The 20,266-nt window shown below is 37.0% G+C and overlaps 1 protein-coding gene and 1 non-coding gene across 3 annotated transcripts in view; both read left to right on the top strand.

Annotated features, from left to right (window-relative positions):
• Positions 1-20,266, top strand: part of KANSL1L (KAT8 regulatory NSL complex subunit 1 like) — a 99,745-nt gene that overhangs the window by 60,454 nt on the left and 19,025 nt on the right. For both annotated transcript variants that reach the window (XM_036254360.1, XM_036254359.1), the window contains exon 6: positions 19,415-19,580. In XM_036254360.1, coding sequence (XP_036110253.1) covers positions 19,415-19,580 — 166 coding nt within the window. The remainder of the gene's footprint in view (positions 1-19,414; positions 19,581-20,266) is intronic.
• LOC118625897 lies at positions 2,414-2,520 on the top strand. The gene has a single exon (XR_004958754.1). It is a non-coding gene; the product is annotated as a U6 spliceosomal RNA (small nuclear RNA).

The raw sequence follows: 20,266 nt of genomic DNA, 5'->3' as shown, positions 1-20,266 counted from the left end.
GACCCGTGCACCAAGAGGTTGCCAGTTCGATTCCCAGTTAGGGCACATGACCAGGTTGTGGGCTCAATAAGGAGGCAGCCAACCTATGTTCTTTCTCATTGAAATTTCTACCTTTCTCTCCCTGTCCCTTCCTCTATGTCTAAATTCAATAAAGAAAAAACATTTAAAAAAAATATTGTATCAATGTTGAATTTCCTCAATGTGATAACTTTTGCATTTATGTAAGAAAATATCTTTCTTCTAACAAATACACATTGAAATATTAAGGGGTAACGTGGCTAAGTCATTCATTTTATGTAATAAACTAACCTCTGTATGTCTAGAATGGTACTAGCAATGTAGCATTCTTGGAGAACTGAAAAAAATAATGATAAGATCATTTTCTATAGCACTTAATTAACTACTGGAGTACTGGTGGGGAAAAGCCACTGTCAGGGCGAGGAAAGGGGGGAGTCTTCGCCGCCGGGCAGCATGTAGTAGGTAGTTGCCTGATCATCACTGTCATTGCAACAACTTTGTATAAATTACCAAAAAAAAGAAAATCATCATACTATTAAAGACATTAGCAGGGCTGTTTAGGGACCCACAAGGGAATTGCGGTCGCAGGGCAAACCGCCACTCTGAAGTATGGAGAGGAGCGACTCCAGTCATAGCCAAGATCCACTCGCCCGGAGCGGAAGCCACGGCAGTCCTGAAGTCACTGGTAGGACACTTAAACGGTAAATTTGGTGAATTGCAAAATGCTGAGTGTGGACTAGCTTGAGAGTGAAAAACTCCTGGGGACCACACTCTTGGCAAGTCCCCGCACTTTCACAGACTTTACCTCTAGGCAGCCCACGGAGCTCTCGCAGTGAAGAGCCGGAATGATCCCGGGGGCTCGGGCAGGAAGGGAGGGGGTGACGTTTATGAAATAAGTGCAGAGTGTTGCCTACATCAAGGCTTACTCTTCAGGGGGAAGATCTGACCTTGTTCCAGGAGAAGAGCATTTCTCCCACTCCTGCCCAGTGGCCTTTCCGTGTCAGCTGAGCTGGAATGGCAGTGGGAAGTTACCAACACCTGTGGGACACAGCCCAGGGACACAGACTTACTCAGAGACCGAGTTTGATCATAAGATTATGCTAGATTAAGCTGCTGTGGGAGATAAGCTTCCTGCCCCGCACACTCTGCCCCCACACCAGACTCCAGGAAAACTGGGTTCCAGCTCTAAGGCACAGATCTTCGAGGAGGGGTCCTTGAAGTCAGAAGTCCACGGGAGAGACCAAAACAAGGACGCTAGAGGAATTCCAGGCCTCTGCACGTACAACTGTAGCAGACGTTAAGACTAGTCCAACTGTTAGCCAGGTTAACATAACATCCCAGGGCCTGTTTAGCTCAGTCCTGTTACTTAATATATAGTGTCCAGCTTTCAACAAAAAATTACAAGGCGTGCTAGGAAAAACACACTCTGAAGAGAGGAAGAAATCATCAGGACCAGGCTCAGATATATGACAGGGATGTTGGAATTCTCTTAAATAATGATGACTAATATGCTGAAGTCTTTAATGGATAAAGTACAAAACATGCAAGAATAAATGGCAATGTGAGAAGAAAGATGGAAACTTAAGTAGAATCAAAAGTAAATGCTGGAAATTGAAAACACTAACCTACAAAAAGCATGCTTTTCATGGGCTCATCAGTACACTGGACGTGGCCGAGGAAAGAATTAGCAAGCTTAGATAGGATAAGAGAAATGTTACAAACTGCAATGTAAAGAGAAAAAGGAATGGAAAAAAACAAACAAACAGAATAGCACATCCAAAAATTTGGGGCCAATTTCAAATGGTGTATCAAATGTGTAATTGAAATACCAGGAGGAGTAAGAGAATGGAGCAGAAAAACTATTTGAAGTAATAGTACCTGAGAATTGTCTGAAGTTAATAACAAGAACCAAACCTCATACTTGGGAAACTCCAGCAGGATAAATACCAAAAAATAAACACCTAGGCATAACATGTTCAAATTGTAGAAGGCCAAAGACCGAGAAAATTTTGAAAACCGTCTCTCCTGTAGAACAAGGGTAAGAATTATAGCTGACTTCTCTTCAGAAACCATGACAGGCCCTGGCCGGTTTGGCTCAGCGGTTAGAGCGTTGGCCTGTGGTGCAGAGAGACCCGGGTTCGGTTCCCGCTAAGGGCACATACCTGGGTTGTAGTTTGTCCCCGGCCCTGGTTGGGTCGTGCGGGTGGCAACCACTCGATGTGCCCCTTCACGTCGATGTCTCTCTCTCTCTCTCTCTCTCTCTCTCTCTCTCTCTCTCTCTCTCTCTCCTTCTCTCTCCCTCTCTTTCCCTCCCATTCTATCTGAACAAAAAACAAAAAAAATGCCCTCGAGGGTGAGGATAAAAAAAAAAAAAAGAAGAAGAAACCATGACAGCATGCTCGCTTTGGCAGCACCCACACTGAAATTGTAATGAAACAGACAAGATAAGCACTACCCCTGCACAAGGACAGCATGCAAATTTGTAAAGCGTTATATATTTTTATGTATGGTTCTACCTGAGTACTGGGAATATTCGGCGGGAAACTTGGTAAAGTTCATGATTGTCTACCACTATTGTTGTACATATGAAACTAATACAAAATAATATTGAATGTAAACTGTAACTGAGAAATAAAATTTAAATAAATTTAAAAAAAAGAAACCATGCAAGCCATTAACTTAATTACATCTACAAAGACCATATTTCCAAATATTAGTTTTCTGGGTCTGTCATAACAAAGTACCATAACTGAACGGTTTAAACAACAGAAAGTGGAAATACTGTTATGGGTTGAATTGTGTCCCCAAGAATTCATATGTTGAAATCCTAACCCCTAGTAACTCAGAATGTGAGCTGATTGGAAAATAGGCTTGTAGCAGACATCATTAGTTAAGATGAGTTGATTACGGTGGGCCCTAATTCAATATGACTGGTGTTCTTAGAAAAAGGAAAATTTGGACACAGATGCATGCATACAGGGTAAATGCCATCTGAAGTCGAAGACAGATTGGAGTTATTCTTCTACAAACCAAGGAGCACCAAAGATTAGCAGCAAAACCAGAGGCTAGCGGAGTGGCATGGAACAAATTCTTCACAGTCCTCAAAAAACCAATCCTGCTGACGCCTTCATCTGACTTCTAGCCCCCGGAGCTATGAAACAGTACATTCCTGTTGTTCAAACCATTCAGTTATAGCACTTTGTTATGGCAGACCCAGCAAACTAACACAGCGACCATATTTGGAAATACAGTCTTTGTAGATCTAATTAAGCTAGTGATCTTGAAATAATAACATTTTGGATTTAGGATGGGCCCTGAATCTTGTGACTGGTGTCCTTATAAGAGAGAGGAGAGAGATTGAGGCATAGAGACAGAAAAGAAGGTATGTGAGGATGGAGATAGGGATTGGAGTCACACTACCACAAGGCAGGGAGTGCCAGGGGCCACCAGAAGCTGAGATAGGAAGGAACAGGTCCACCCTGGATACTTCAAAGGGAGCGTGGTCCTGCCAACACCTTATTTTTGGACTTCTGCTTCCAGAACTGCGAGGAAGTAAGTTTCTATGGTTTTAAGCCAACTTGTGACAATTTGTTATGGCAACCCTAGGAAACTAATACAGAGTTTGGTACCGGGAAGTAGAATGCTGCTTTAACAAATAACCTACAATTTTGGAAGAATGTTGTGGGTTTAAGTCTTCTGTCAGGGCATGTACAAGAATCAACCAATGAATGCATAACTAATTGGAACAACAAATCTCTCTCTCTCTCTCTCTCTCTCAAATCACTAAATATATATAACGAAGGAAGTGAGGAGGATAGAAGACAGAGATGCTGTCTTAGAGAATACATATGTTGTCATGACAGGATGTTACTAGAAATACGAATGTTAAAAGTGCTTCTGGTAAGATTTCTGACAGAAATGTTATTAGAAATGGGAAGAAAGGTGGTCCTTGGTATAAAGTGGCAGAAACTTGACTGAATAATATTCCGCTGTTAAGTGGAAAACAGAACTTATAAGCATTGAACGCTTGGATAGCTATCTGAGGAAATTATCAAGCATAGTATGAAATTTGCACTCTGATTTCTCCTTGTTTATAGTAAAGTATGAGAAGAAATTGATAGATTGAGGAAAGAATTGTTGAGCAAAAAGGAACCAGAACTTGATAATTTGGAAAATTCTCATCCTGTTGCAAAAAGATTCTCTGGAGAGAATTCAAGGTTGTGGCTGGACAGATGTGCTGGACAGGTTAGGCACGTGACTCAGGGATCCAGTCAGTCATCTCAGCACAATCCAGGAAGACAGATGGGGTTATCCAGGAAAGACCTGAGGAGAACTCACCTGTTTAATGACATGGGTCATCTTAACATACAGGGGAGACCAACAAGGTCTAACAACATGTCATAACAACAGAAAGGGACTGAGACTGGACCAAATGAATGGAAGTTGTTGGAACCCCCAAATTTTGTAGCAGGAAATGGACTGACAGAACTACTCAGCTACTAACATGTACCACCCTTCAAGAAAAAGGATGCCCACACAGTTGAAAATCCATGTTTAACTTAAGTTGGCCCTGTGCATATGTGGATTTTGAACAGAGGATTGAAAAGACCGTTGACCCTTGAACAACATGAATTTGAGCTGTGTTGAATCTCTGGATTTAAATAACTGCGGATGGAAAACAGTATTTTAGATCTGTGGTTCAGAGGGAAGTACTAACCACTTCTCCCAAAGACCTCTAATGTCCCAGCCCATTACCTCATTAGGCTCAGGCTTAAAGTCTTGAATTTCATCATCTTACATCATGTCCAGGACCTGAACGGAGACTGTTTTGTGTGGCTTCTCCGGTGTGGTTCTTTGGGTACAGCTTCTCAAGTACGGCTCCTCTGGATTGAAAGACTTGTGAACTAATGTCAGTCATTTGCTTTACCCATACCCACCACTCAACAATGAGCAGGGGTAATCGCATAGACCCTGCTCAGGCGCGGAAATGGGAGGAAAATACTAGTTCTAAATACACAGTTAGGAACATGTTGCAGGTTCATTGATGTGGGCTTGTTCCTCTGGAAGTGGCTTTTGTAACTCGTCTCTGCCCTTTGGTCTCTTCTCTGCTTTCTCTGAGTTGCCTTTTCTTTTCATTAAAACAAACTCTTTTGAATAGGTGTTCGTTTTCTCACTGTGCTCCCTGCCTGTGGAAGGTGAAGGCCCAGAGGGCTTTCCATTTTGAACTACTTCTGTCTTACTCTAAGTTCAAGTCTTTAAAACTTTGTGGACTTCTTTTGTATCACATCAAAATGAACTCCATTGTGCAAAAGTCGTATCTACCAATCTCTTCTCAATTTTGGTCTTCGTATGAGGCTACTGTGCAATAATACCCTTCAGATACTTAATACCCTTCAGAAGCACTTTTGGTTTAGACAAGAATATCATTGAGGCATACCTTTAAGCTTCTTAGAAGCCCTCTTGACTACATGCAAGATCTATGAATATGTCTCAAACCTTTCTAAGGTCTTAACAAAGGTCTTATGGTTCCACCATTGAGATCAAGGCTCCAGTTTTACTGACAGGTCCCTGGATTTAATCTTTGAATAGGTGTCATTTCTCAGTGTGTAGACCTTTTGTTGTCTAGAGTGGCTGGAAACAAGAAATTGTCATATTTTTTAACCCAACAAGTCTTGGCACTTACTTCCTCTAAATTCTGTTTGAAAACATTACAGGCCCTTATTAAGCTTATCCTACTCCATCCACACTATCATAGGCAAGTAAATGAAGCCGATTTTGAACATTCTGCCGAGAAATCTCCTTAGGCAGATCCATGAGTTTATTGTGTACCCTTTTTATCCCCTGCATTTCTGCAGGCAACTGTCACTTTACTTGTTCTGCCAGAGCTATGAGAGAAGTAGAGGCATAGGATTGAAATAATTACTTAGAATTATTATTGGCAGAGGTTATGATCCCTTTGCTGTTCAAAACTAATAAAAAACAAATTGGTATACATTTTCACTTGATTTTGTTCTTTTTACAATATTAATCTTTAGGGTCAGCCAGTGTGGCTTAGTGGTTATGCACGAAGAGGTCACCAGTTCAGTTCCTGGTCAGGGCACGTGCCCAGGTTGTGGGCCAAATCCCCAGTGGGGACACGGAGAAGGTGGCCAATCGATGTTTCTGTCTCTTTCTCCCTTCCTCTCTCTAAAATCAATACAGAAAAAACAAAAACCAATATTAATCTCTAATGAGAATGTCAAATAAAAATAAATATTTATTAAGCAATTGTTATATGCCAGACACTCTTTTAACTTACAAATACTTTATGTATATTTCTTAATATTCATAACCCATTTAATATGGGAAACTGAAGTACAAAGTAGAATGAAAAGACACATATTTAGCATTATTTAAATAAAGTATAGGTTTGTAGTTTTAAGTGTCAATGCTAAGTCTTAACACTACTTCTTTCGCGAGCTTAAATAAAGCGTGATCTGAATCTTTTGTGAACTGTTCCAGATTGTTTCTTGCTATGAAATCTCAATCCATAGCAACAAGGGTTAAAACTTCGTGTCGTTTCTAAAGCTATTTTAACTTTTTTGGTTTTCATACTCCCCCAGCTGAATCACATCTTTTGCTGTCTAAGCCTAGTCATTGGTAGGACACTTTAGTTTATTCTTGGAAGAATATATGCTTTCTAAATGCTTGGTATAATATTGCTTGACCGACCTACAGTATAGACATATCTTTAGATTCAGGAAAATGCATTGACAGGCACCTTTAAGATATGAACATGTTCTCCAGAATAACACTTGAGTATAGTAGTCTGACAATGTAAATGTAACTAAAAGCTTTCTTTAAAGTACATTTTCATTTACAATTACAAATTAAAGAAAAATATTTCTTTGGCCTTAATATGCTTCTTCAGCCCCTTCTTGAATTACATTTATAGGTTTTACGACATTATATCTTTAAGGAAATATGCTTTATGTAGTTGTAAATAAATTCAGAAGGTACCAAATTCTAAAGTGCCTAGAAATGGTCTCCTACATGGAAGCGGCACATCCTAGTGGTTTTGTGCATGGCTTCTGGAAAACACGTTGTTTGAGTGAAACCTTAGTTCTACTCGTTGGCATATGCAGTATTGTAAAAATTGCGTACTGCCTCGTGTCTCCTGTCCATGGAAGAGGGCACCTCCTGTGGCGCAGCTGGAGCTGGGAGACGTGCGCCCACCTGCTCTTCCAGCAGGTAGTGCTGGCTGTTGGCCGAGGGGACTTAGTTCCCTTCCCTGTGGCCTCTCATCCTGCAGTAGCCAGCTAGAATGGCCTTATTACATGGACTTTGGGACAGTGCTTCACAATGGCAAGGAGGAAGCTGCACGTCTCTCAAGGCCTAGGCCCTGGATCTCAGTAACATCTGTTCTTCTGCATTCTGTAGGTCAAAGCCAGTCCCATGGCCAGCCCAGATTCAAGGAGATGGAGAAATAGACTCCACCAACTGAAGGTGGTTGCAGCAAAGGGGGCTACATACTACAGGGATGGGAGGAATTTGTACCATTAAGCAGTCTTTCACTTGGGGTTTGTGTTGAGGGTTAGGTAACCCCAAATTAAGACGTCAGTTAAACCAAGCAATAAAGAAAAGAAAACAGGTCTACCTTGTAGAATTGTGTTGATATTGAATAACACATTTGAAATGTACCTAGCCCAGTGCCTGGCATATAACTCCTCATTAAATGTGAATGACAACAATGATGATAATGCTTCATTGATTATGACAACACCGAGCAATTGAATCAATGATGATTGTGGTGTGGGGAAGTGATATGATTAGTGTATTTGAAAGATTAACTTGGTTCCTTTTAACAGGACAACTTGCTCTGGGAAGAGACTGGAAAACAGAGATCCATAAAATACCATAGGAGTCCAGATGTAAGGTTATAAAGAGTTATATACAAAATATTTCAAAGAAGAAATGGCTAGCCTTGGCTGGTGCGGCTCAGTTGCTTGGGCATCATCTTGTGCACTGAAAGGTCACTGGTTCGATTCCCGGTCAGTGCACATGCCCAGGTTGTGGGCTTGATCCCTGGTGAGGGGCATGCAGGAGGTAACAGATTAATGCTTCACTCTCTCACATCAGTGTTTCTCTCTCTCTCCCTCTCTCTCTCTCTAAAAAAAAATCAATAACAAAGAATAAATGACTAGTCGTCTTAACTGATTTAATATGATTAAGGAAAAATTTTAGAGAGAGGAAGAAGAGACACAGCAAATTATGACATTGCTTAGTCCACTTTGAAAAATGCCCAAAACAAGTCTTTTTTTCTTTTCCTTTAATGACTGCTTTTATTTCAAACAAGCCTTTCAAAATTGTAATTACTTCATTTTAACTTGGGTTAAACAATGGCTCTCCTTCCATGCAACATCAAAGCCTCTGAAAGGCAGGACAATGACTTTTGTTTTAGTCAGTACAGCAGGTTCTCAAATAACATTGTAGCATTTAATGTCATTTTGTTACCACTTTGATGAGATGCCCCAGGAACGTAACTCTTGTTTATATCAAGTAGTCTGTGGTAAAAATGGTTTCATTGTATGTCATTTCACCACAGCTCTAAGAACCTATTGACAACTGTTAAGTCAAGTCTTAATGGTAATTAATATTTACATTATTTAGGAATTATGTAGCAGTAGAACATAAACCAAATCTGGCTCTGTGTCATCTTATTCATAACTCTGTAAACTCCATTGTGAAGTGGATGAGTGAAACACATATTTTAGAACCCAAATAAACAAATCTTAAGTCATTGCTTTAAACTTGTGTGGTCCTCGATTATTTTTTCTATAGCCCATTTTCCTTTATGTGATGTATTCTTTCAAGTGACTGGTGAAAGAATAGCAAATATTCTTCAACTTTCTTGCCTACTGCAACTGATTGTAGTGGCCATTGGCTGTCTGAAGCTCTGTGTAAGAAAGATGTTGACATCTGGGCTTGGGGAAGGGCCGTGATTAAGTATTGTTTGCAAAAATGAGGAAAGACTAGTAACAGATGTGCTATATTATTTGCCATTCCTGTACTAAGGTGTCACATCAACATGAACATGTTAAAATGACCAATTTACCTTTTTTGTTACTTAGAAGGTAACCTACAAGTACATAAATGAACGCAGTGCTTTATTGTTTATAGATCATTTGCATATGCAATTCAGGAGTTGTTTAGAAAATAGGAATAATATATCTTTAGTTTCTTAAAACTTGGGAGAACACATTGTTAAGTATATGATTGTGTAACTACTATGCTGTACACCTGAAATTAATACAAAATAATATTGAATATAAACTGTATTTGAAAAAAAAAAAAACTTTAAATTTAAAAAAATCTTAAAGAAACTAAGCCAGTACTAGTTTGCATACTGCTTAATAATATTTTTTCTAAAAACATATTTGTTCTAAAATGTTAAATCTGGTAGTAGCTTTGTTTACTTTCATAAAATTTTTGGCAAAAGAATCTCAAAGTGTAAGTCAGCTGTTTTGAAAAATATTTAACACATTTCTACATGGACAACAGTATGGTGATACCAAAGAGAGGGAGTGGGGTAGGGGTAGAAGAGGGTATGGGGGGACAAATGGTGATGGAGACTTGATTTCAGTGGTGAACACACAAACAATACACAGATGAGGTGTTATAGAATTGTACACCAGAATTCTTTATACTTTTATTAACCAATGTCACCCCAATAAATTCAATATAAAAGAAAAATAAAACCTTTCTAAGGAATGAAATATTTTATTCATTATTTTTTTAAACATGGGTTTTTTTGTTTGTATTTTTGGCCTACAACATACATTCTTATTATTCCTAGGCTGTTTTATTAGTTTCTGTCTTCTTTTTTGCCTTTCCTCCAGAAGGACTATGTGTATGAAGAATATGGACATGTAACCAGCTGTCCTGCAGGTTTCTTTGAAGTTAAAAATACGTTGTTCTTTTCATTACCACAGTTGAGTCCTGACAAAGGTCAAAATATTTAAACTATCTAATAAATAACAGACATCTATAATTTCAGTAAAAACAGAATATTCTCAGAAGAAAAGTATATACAAGTCTTTTAATAATATTCTGCTATTGGCCTGCCCAGTGTGGCTCAGTGGTTGAGCATTGAGCCATGCACCAAGAGGCCGCCGGTTCGACTCCCAGTGAGGGCAACATGCCCAGTGGGGGGCATACAGGAGTGGGCCAATTGATATTCTCTCTCATTGATGTTGCTAAATGTTTCAATCTCCCTCTCCTTCTCCCTTCATCTCTCTGTAAAAAAAATAAACAAATTTTTTTTTCAATCTTTATTGTTGAATGTATTTCAGATGTTCCTCATTTTTCCCCCATTGACCCCCTCCTCTCCCCTCCCGACCCCCTCCCGCCTTTTCCCACACTATTGTCTGTGTCCATTGGTTATGCATATAAGTTCTTTGGTTTATTTCTTCCCACCCCCCAACCCCTTTCCCTTAGAGGTTTGTCAGTCTAGCAATGAATTTGTACTTCTTAATCCCTTCATCTTTTTCACCCATTCCCCCAACCCCCCTCCCATCTGGCAACCAACAAAATGTTCTTTGTATCTATGAGAATGTTTCTGTTCTGCCTGTTCATTTTGTTTGTAGATTCCATTGTCGATAGATATGTATTCATTGCCATTTTGTTTGTTCATATATTTTATTTTAAGAAAAAATAATTTTTTAAATAATAATATTCTACTCTTTAAGACTTTGACTTTTATGTGTTCTGCTATAATTCAGCTCTTGTATGCTGCCGTGCTGTGCTGTTATATCAAGGCTATTGCTGACGTATCTTGGAGCTGGTCATTTTACAGCTCAGTCAGTATGGCTCTTACTGCGTTCTGTTACCTCACCGCTACTTAACTGTGCAATATCACCTCTCTTCAAATTAGAACCCCACGTTATGCACAGAGTGGCACTGTGTTGTGCTAACAATACAGATCTTTCTAAAAATAACAGTGGAGGAAAATAGGCAACTTTATGTCTTTAAATTTGAAAATTTATACAAAAAGGACAAGCCCTTAAAATATATAGCATATCAAAGTTAATCAAAAAGAAATAGAAGCCCTGGCCGGTTTGGCTCAGCGGTTAGAGCGTCGGCCTGCGGTCCGGAGAGACCCGGGTTCGGTTCCCGCTAAGGGCATGTGCCTCGGTTGCAGTTTGTCCCCGGCCCTGGTTGGTCGTGCGGGTGGCGGCCACTCGATGTGTCCTTTTCGCGTCGATGCTTCTCTCTCTCTCTCTCTCTCTCCCTCCCACTCTATCTGTACAAAAAATGGAAAAATGTCCTCGAGTGAGGATAAAAAATAAAATAAAAAAAAAAGGAAATAGAAAACGTGAGTAGTTTATAGCCATTTTAAAAAATGGAATCTACAACTAAAATTCTTACAAGAAAACTTGAGATTTAGATGACTTCACTGAATTGAACAACAAATGTTACTGAATAATCTCAAGGAAAATATAATTCAGTCCTACGCAAAAAGAAATTGAGTCTAGCATACTCTATATAAACAAGGACAGTTTTGAAAAGGAAAATTTTAGGTTGATCTCCATTCTTAACAGAGATGCTGAAATTGTAAACAAAATAGTACCAACTAAACCCAGCAATATATAAAAAGAATATGAAATTTGACAAAGTTGGCTTTATGCCAGGGATGCATGGTTGGTTTGACATTGGAAAATAAATTAGTTTATTACTTAGGTAAAAGTGAGTACATAGGTAAGAGGAATTTTATTATCTCTAAGTAGTACAGAACACACTTTGATAATATTACCTGTCTCCATGATAAAAACTCGGGAATTGAAAGTAACTTTTTCCCCTCCTCTGGCAATGAGTATACTATGCATTTGTTTGTTCTTTCATCCTTATGTGTGTCAAGCCCCTCTACTCCACTGGGTCCGGGGACTCAGGGATGAGGAACTCACTTAATTCCTTTCCTGGAGGAATATATGACACCCAAGTAAGTCTCTAGCTTGCTGGAGTAAAACCATTCAGTTACTGATTTAAAATAGAAAATTTTTTAGTACTCCCCCTCCCCCACCCAATATTTGGAGAATAAATGTATGAATGAACTTTTTTCTTTCTGTTTGGCAATCATCAGCTTGTTCTTTATATCTATGGGTCTGTTTCTGTTTTGTTGATTTGTTTGTTTTGCTTTTTTTTTTTTTAGATTTCACATATAAGTTAAATTATATGATATTTATCCTTCTTTGTCTGACTTTACTTAGCATAATACCCTCTAGGTCAATCCATGTTGTCTCAAATGATAAGATTTCATTCTTTTTCATGGTTGACTAATATTCCATCATATACATATCTATATTCTAGCAATAATCTATCAATAATCCATTGTATATATGTGTCATATCTTCTTTATCTATTTATCTATTAATGGACACCTAGGTTACTTCCATGTCTTGGTTATTGTTAAATAATCCTGCAATGAACATAGGTGTGCATATATCTTTTTGAATTATTTTGTTTATTTGTTTTCTTTGGATATATACCCAGATGTGGAATTTCTGAATCATATGGAAGCTCTATTTTTAACTTTTGTGGGAATCTCCATACTGTTTTTCATAGTGTTTGCACCAGTTTACAGTCCCACCAACAGTGCATGAGGGTTCCCTTTCCCCACATTCTCACCAACATTTGTTATTTGTTGATTTTATTTTTTTATGATAGCCATTCTAACAGGTGTGAGATGATATCTCAATGTGGTTTTGGTTTGTATTCCCTGATTAGTGATGTTGAGCATGTTTCCATGTTTGCTGGCCATCTTATGTCCTCTTTAGAGAAATACCTACTTAGGTACATTTTTTATTTAATTGGGGTGGGGGGGCATTACCTTAGTTCTTTATATATTTTGTATATTAGCCCCTTATCAGAGTTATCATTTCTGAATGTCTCCCCCCATTCAATAGGTTGTGTTTTTGTTGGTAGTTTACTTTGCCATGCAAAAACTTTTGAGTTTAATGTAGTTCTATTTTTTTTCTTTTATTTTTTCTAGCCTGAAAAGACATATCCAAAAGATATTCCTGAGAGCAGTGTCAAAGAGTTTACTACCTATGTTTTCTTCTAGGATTTTTATTGTTTCAGGTCTTACATTTAAGTCTTTAAGCTATTTTGAGTTTATTTTTGTATATGGTGTAAGAAACTGGTTCAATTTCATTTTGTTGCGTGTATCTGCCCAGTTTTCCCAATACCCTATTGTATAGCCTTGCCTCCGTTGTCATAGATTAATTGAACATATAAAAGAGGGTTTATTTCTGGGCTCTGTGTTCCATTCCTTTGCTCTATATATCTGTTTTTCTGTCAGCACCATGCTGTAGATTTGTAGTATAGTTTGAAATTGAACAACCACTTTGTTCTTTCCCAAGGTATCTTTGGCTATTTGGGGTCTTTTGTGGTTTCATATAAATTTTAGGATTGATTGTTCTAGTTCCAAGAATGCTATTGGTATTTTAATAGGAAATACATTAAATCTGTATTTTGCTTTAGGCAGTAAAGACCTTTTAACAATATCAGTCCTTCAATCCATGAGCATGGTATGTCCTTGCATTTATTTGTGTCCTCTTCAATTTCTTATAATTTTAAGATTCCAGGCTTTCACCTCTTTGGTTAATTTTTTTTTCCTAGGTATTTTATGCTTTTTGATGCATTGTTAATGGGATTGTTTTCTTAATTTTTCCATCTGATCATTCAATATTAGCGTATGGAAATGCAATAGATTTCTCTATACTGATTTTGTATCCTGCAGCTTTATTGAATTTATTAGTTCTAATAGTTTTTTGGTGGACTCTTTAGGGTTTTCTATATAGTATTATGTCATTTGCAAATAATGAGTTTTACTTCTTCCTTTCTGATTTGGATGCCTTTTATTTCTTTTTCTTGTCTGAGTGTTTTAACTAGGACTTTCAAATACTGTGTTGAATAGAAATGGGCATTCTTGTCTTGTTCCTGATCTCAGAGGAAAGGCTTCCAGCTTTCTCCATTGAGTGTGGTATTAGCTGTGGATTTGTCGTATGTAGCCTTTATTATATGGTGAGGTCTGTTTCTTCTGTTGTTGAATCCAGGTTGCTAATATTTTGTTGAGCATTTTTGCATTTATGTTTATTAAGAATATTTGTCTGTAGTTCTTTTTGTTTTTGTTTTGTAATATCATTGTCTGTTTTCCTATCAGGTTAATGCTGGCTTCATGTAATGAGGTTGAAAACATTTCTTTGTCTTTAACTTTTTTTGAAATATTTTAAGAAGTTTAGATATTCTTTAAATGTTTGGTAGAATTTGTCTGTGAAGCAGTTTGGCCCTGGACTTTAATTTGTTGAGAGTTTTTTTTTTATTACAGCTTCCATTTCATGGTAATAATCAGTCTGTTTAGATTTTCCATTTCTTCCTGGTTCAGTCTTAGAAGGTTACATGCATCTACAAACTAATGTTTCTTCTAGATTATTGAATATGTTGGCATATGATTGTAGTATTTTTTTAATGATTCTTTTTGTATTTCTGTGTTGTTGGTTGTAACTTCTTTCATTTATTTTGGCTCTCTTTTTCTTGATGAGTTTGGCTAAATGTTTGTCAATTTTGTTTATAGTTTCATTGATCTTGTCTATTGATTTTTTTTTTAATCCTCACCCAAGGATATGTTTTGTTTATTTTTTTTAGCGAGACAGGGTTGGGGGTGTGAAGGAGCATCAATGCAAGAGTGAAATACCAGTTGGTTGCCTCCCACATGCGCCCCTACTGGGATCCAACCTGCAACCTGGGTATGTGCCCGGACCAGTAATTGAACCTATGATCTCTCAGTGTACAGGACGATGTTCCAACCAACTGAGCCACACTACCCAGGGCTCTTTATATATTCTTGATGCTAGTCCCTTATCAGATATATATTTTCTAAATATTTTTTCTCATTCTGCAGATTTTCTTTTTATTTTTTAATGTTTCTGATGCATACATTTTTTATTTTGATGAAGTCCATGTTATCTATTGTTTGTGTTTTGTGCTTGTGGTGTCATACCTAAGATCCCATTGTTTAATCCAAGATAATGAAGATTTGTCCCTGTTTTCTACTAAGGTATTTATGGCTTTAAGCTCTTATATGTAGGTCATTTTGAGTTAATTTTGTATATGGTGTTAGGCAGGAGTGCAGTTTAATTTTTTTGTTCCCTAATTGTGAATATCCAGTTCTTCTAGCACCATTTATTGATGAGACTATTTTCCCCCATTAAAATTGTATGGTCCTGGCACCTCTAGGGTAAATATTTTAAAAAGGAAACATTTAAGCTAAGAATGTTGATCAAAAGGTAACACAAAGAAAGTGTAAAGAAGCTCAAACAGAGCAATACATAGAACATACAATTTGTAACTTTCTAGAGTGTATAAAGCGAACTTAAAAATCAATAAGGAAAAGACATCCCAATAAAAAAAACCTCATCAGAACGTATTTCTCCAAAGAAGGAAAAGTGAAGGGCCAATTATAGGTATGAAAAGGTGCTCAAATTAAATAGTACACAGCAATGCAGATTTCAGCCATGAGATATTATTTGTATGCTCTGAGACTGGCAAAAATAAGAAGACTGACAATAACTATATTGGCATAGATCTGAAGCAGTAAGAACTAAGATCTGCTCTGTTGAAGTGTCGGTTACAACTACCTTGTAATACAGTATATCATCTAGTCAAGTTGAATATGTACATTCATGCATTTGTATAATGTAGTAATTCCATTTCTATCAGTGCACTATAGAGAATTTCTTAGACCTATGTGACAGACACAAATACAGGAGTGGACAAAAGTAGGTTTATGTTTGTGAGTATGCAAAAATTAATGTTAATTATTGTATTATTTATTTGTATTATTTTTATATGAACAGCTGTAGACCTACTTTTGCCCACTCCTGTATGATATTCACAATAGCATGCTCCATAATAAAAAACTAGAAACAGTCTAGATATTTATAAACATGAGAATTATAAATTGAATGCACATAATTTTGAATAATAAAGCAGGAAAATATACTTAACATTGTTCTATCTACATTTTTTAAAATTGATTTTAGAGAGAGGAAGAGGGAGAGAGAGAAACATCGATGAGGGAGAACATTAATTGGCCGCCTCCTGCACGCCCTCTGGTGGGGATTGGGCCCACACCTGGGCATGTACCCTGACGGGAATCGGACTGGCGACCTCTTGATGCAGAGCCACACCAGCCGGGCATGTCTATATACATTTTAAAGCATACAGATTTAAGTAGTAAATTATACAGAATTACATATACTTATGTAGAAAAGCTATAAAGAAAATTAAAGAAATGATAAAAATTAAAATTCAGGATAGCAGTTACTCCTGGAAGTTGAGAGAAAAATATGATTAAGGAGTCACATTATATTAGTTATACAGGTTTGGCTGCATTTGACAGAAACCTCAAATAACGACATGAACAAGATGTAAGTTTATTTCTTTGTCTTGTAACGGATTGAAAATATTCTGGGCATGACAGCTATGCTTTCCATGGTTACCTAGGAGCCAGGCTTTTCTGCCTGTTTGATGCTTGGAGCACTACCCTCCTCCACATGGTTACAGCGGCTCCCCACCACAGCTATGTGACAAGTAGCAAGGCAGGAGAATAAAGGAATACGTGTCCTTCTTACGGTCACATCCTGGACATTGCATACAGGACTTCTCTTCCTAGTCTTCTGGCTAGAATTCAGAAAATTTTAGATTCAAGAAGCTTTAACAAATGTGCCCAGCCCAAACTCAGGAGTTTTGAACAGGGAGGCAGAGCACAGATATCAGGAGAAAAGTAGCAATCTCATTTACAGGCTGGTGCGCCGTGTGAGAGCAAAAGGCATCAAAGGTCTCGGTAATGTTCTGTTTCTGAAAGTAGGATGGTGAGTACAGGTTTTTTTAGTTATATCTTCCCTATAAATTGTGTTTCCTTTTGTATATATGAAATGTTTCATTATTAAAGTTAAAAAATTTAGTGGGTACTTTTCAGGATTTTACTCAAATTTTATGCAGCATATAGTATTATTGATCACACCTTCTAGACATTTGCATTTTTATTGGCGAGCATCTCCTGGTTTTTCTCTTATTTCTCCATGCATTCCTTTTCAGCCGCCTGGGCTTCACTTTCTCTGCAGGGGGAAAAAAGGCCTTTTCCTAGATGCCCCTCACTTGTCTCCATAATTATTTAGGATAGTTTCAAATTGGCTAATGGGTTTCCTGGATTTGGAAAAAATTCAAGAGAAAACTAATTATATGGTAAATATACAGATTTTATTAACTTTTATTTATAATGCTCTAGCCATATATGGAAAAAGGGAAGTTAGCACATTTTTTCTTTATAATTTCAAATGTTCTTTATACCTTTCTGAACTACATAAAAGAGCAAATAAGTCTGAGTCAGAAGTACCAGTGCATCTTGTAAATGTAAGAAACAGCAACTGTTCCCCTAAATCTATGCATATAACATAATTAGAATAAATCTTGGAAATAACTCACATTCTTATCATCATGCATCCCCATGTTGTATTTTTTTTTTTTTTATAAAACCTCATCAATTTACTAAACCACCCAGAATAATGCCTGCATTTCCTAGCCTTCCTTGCAGGTAGGTGTGACTATCTGACCTAACTCTTGGCCAATGAACTGTAAACAGAAGTCATAACATGATAAATTTGAAAATATATTAACAGGGACTATTTTTCTCCAATGAAATAGTCATAGGCATACATGCATTTGAAGTGTATTCACTTGAATTTTTTAAGCAAATAAGATAAAATTCAGTTGGTCAGCATTCAGGTTTCAACCATATATATCAGGGATGGTGTCAGGTTCTGAGAATAGAAAATTAAACAAGTTATAGTCCCAACCTTCAAGGAGCTAATGGTCCATAGGAAATCTAGTTGATTGCTGTGATAGAGATAGATATTCCCAGTTGCTGTGGGAACACAGAGAAAATGCCAGTTGGCCAGGAATCTCCATCTCAAGATTAAGTTAACAAACAATGTTAGTTTATAGAATAAAAATGTTTAAAAATAGCATCCAAAGATCTCAGTTATCATAAGCATTTTAAATATCAGTTACTTAACAAAAACCAAAGTGAACCCTAATGTTATTGTAGGAGAGAGAGGTAAGACTGGCGAAAGGAGCACGAGTGACCTCTTAATTTTTTAAATATTTCTCTGTTTTGGAGATTTTTCCCCATAGATTGTATATTAATTTTATAATCATAAAAAATAATTTAAAAATCCAGCATTTAAACCGAGTATGTACAATGTTAGGCAAAAGTAGGTTTACAGTTGTTTATGTGGAACGTAATATAATTAATAAATAATAAAACAAGAATAAATTGTTTCATATGTAACAACTGTAAACCTACTTTTGCCCCATCCTGTATTAATGTAGCAACATAACGTTTTTTATTTACTAACATTGTTTTCTTGAGATTCCTGGACTCAATTCTTTATCTCAAGAAACTCAAACTTTTGTAATATATTGCACATTTCATGCATATGTGTTTTAATGTTTTATTTTCAGTTAAATTTTACTTAATGTGAACCTGTAAAATACTCATAGTACTTCACTGTTACTCTAATGTAGATATTGTCTGTCATCAGAATTTAAGACAGAGACTCCACTTTCATTCATTGGTTGTTATAGGTTGCAAGGAGGAAAAGAGTATACACAGTTCTTAGCATAGTCTTTGTTCACCATCACTGAGTTAACCTGGAGTTCTCAATTATCTGGAGTTAACCTTTTTTAAATTTTTACCCAAAGTTTCTCAAACTCATTTCTGAGATTTTATAAGATGGGAGAAAGACCCATTTTCATAAACATTGCTCTTAATTTTGAAAAACTGAAAAGGGACTAGTCAAATCTCATCACATTCATGGCCTTAAATAACTTCTCTCACTCTATGTCATTTTAAAGGTCTTTCTCCCGCCCTGGCCGGTTTGGCTCAGCGGTTAGAGCGTCGGCCTGCGGTCCAGAGAGACCCGGGTTCGGTTCCCGCTAAGGGCACGTACTTCGGTTGCAGTTTGTCCCCGGCCCTGGTTGGTCGTGCGGGTGGCAGCCACTCGATGTGTCCCTTTCACGTCGATGTTTCTCTCTCTCCCTTCCTCTCTCTCCCTCCCACTCTATCTGTACAAAAAATGGAAAAATATCCTCGGGTGAAGATAAAAAAAAAAACAAACAATAAAGGTCTTTCTCCCAATAAAGTCAATAACAAGGAGAAATAAATAAATGTCTTTCTTCAAAGTGACTTAAGCCAGGAATTCTTTCTCTGTTATTCAGATATTGTACTATAACTGTTATGTTCTGATTCTGTTTTCAAGGGAAAAAAATGAAGTCTTTAAATTATTTTTCCTTGCAGACTTTGCCTTCAAAAGAAACAGCATTCTTAAATACTACACAAATGCCTTGCCTGCAGTCAACTTCAACTTGGAGTAGCTGTGAACACAATTCAAAGTCTCAAATATTAAAAGAACATGTATCAGAGCTAGATTCTTCTTTCCATTCTGTTCTATCATTGCCATCAGGTAAGCCTCCTTATTAAATTTTCTAAATAACTGAATATTTTCTATGGTGAAATCTAATCCTATAAATTATCTAATAAAATTTTATTTATCAAGTACTCCAGATATTATAACTACACGGTTTTCATAGAGGAATTAAACCACTTGCTGACTTACTAAGTTCTATCTTTGGAAGTGATTCTTTAATTCTCTGGAAAACATTTTGATTTACTTTGAGAAGTGACTAGGTTTTGAACTTTTGAGGGTTAAATGTTTAGCATTTTACTGATAAAGGCTATGTTGTTGAAATGTTTTTCAGTAAGTTATTGTTCATTTTCTAATGTGCAATTTTTCACGGAGGTTTCTCTGACCTATAATATTCCTCTATTTATAATCATATTCCATAGATCAACTGCTTTATAAAATGTTTCTTCAGAAAAAGGCCAGGTGTCTCGTAATAAATGCTTTTAAAGATTATTTTGTTTTTGTTCTTGATTGAAAGAAAAACCCTTTGATAAATGTGAAGCACATCTATTTAACCCCACTTTTGGTTGTGAAAATATAGACTATAAACAATGAATTGAACATCTCTCTTTAAAGAGAGCTTGTTTGTCAGTAGGTTTTAATCTTTGTTAGAGATTCATTTTGTGATTCATAGTACTGGTAAACTAAGAAAATGTAAAAGTTGACATTTTCATGAAAGGTTGCAT

This window comes from Molossus molossus, unplaced genomic scaffold (assembly GCF_014108415.1).
Source record: "Molossus molossus isolate mMolMol1 unplaced genomic scaffold, mMolMol1.p scaffold_m16_p_11, whole genome shotgun sequence".
In the NCBI taxonomy this organism is placed as follows: domain Eukaryota; kingdom Metazoa; phylum Chordata; class Mammalia; order Chiroptera; family Molossidae; genus Molossus; species Molossus molossus.
Note: the sequence above shows the minus strand (reverse complement) of the source record. Positions and strands in the feature narration are given on the sequence as shown.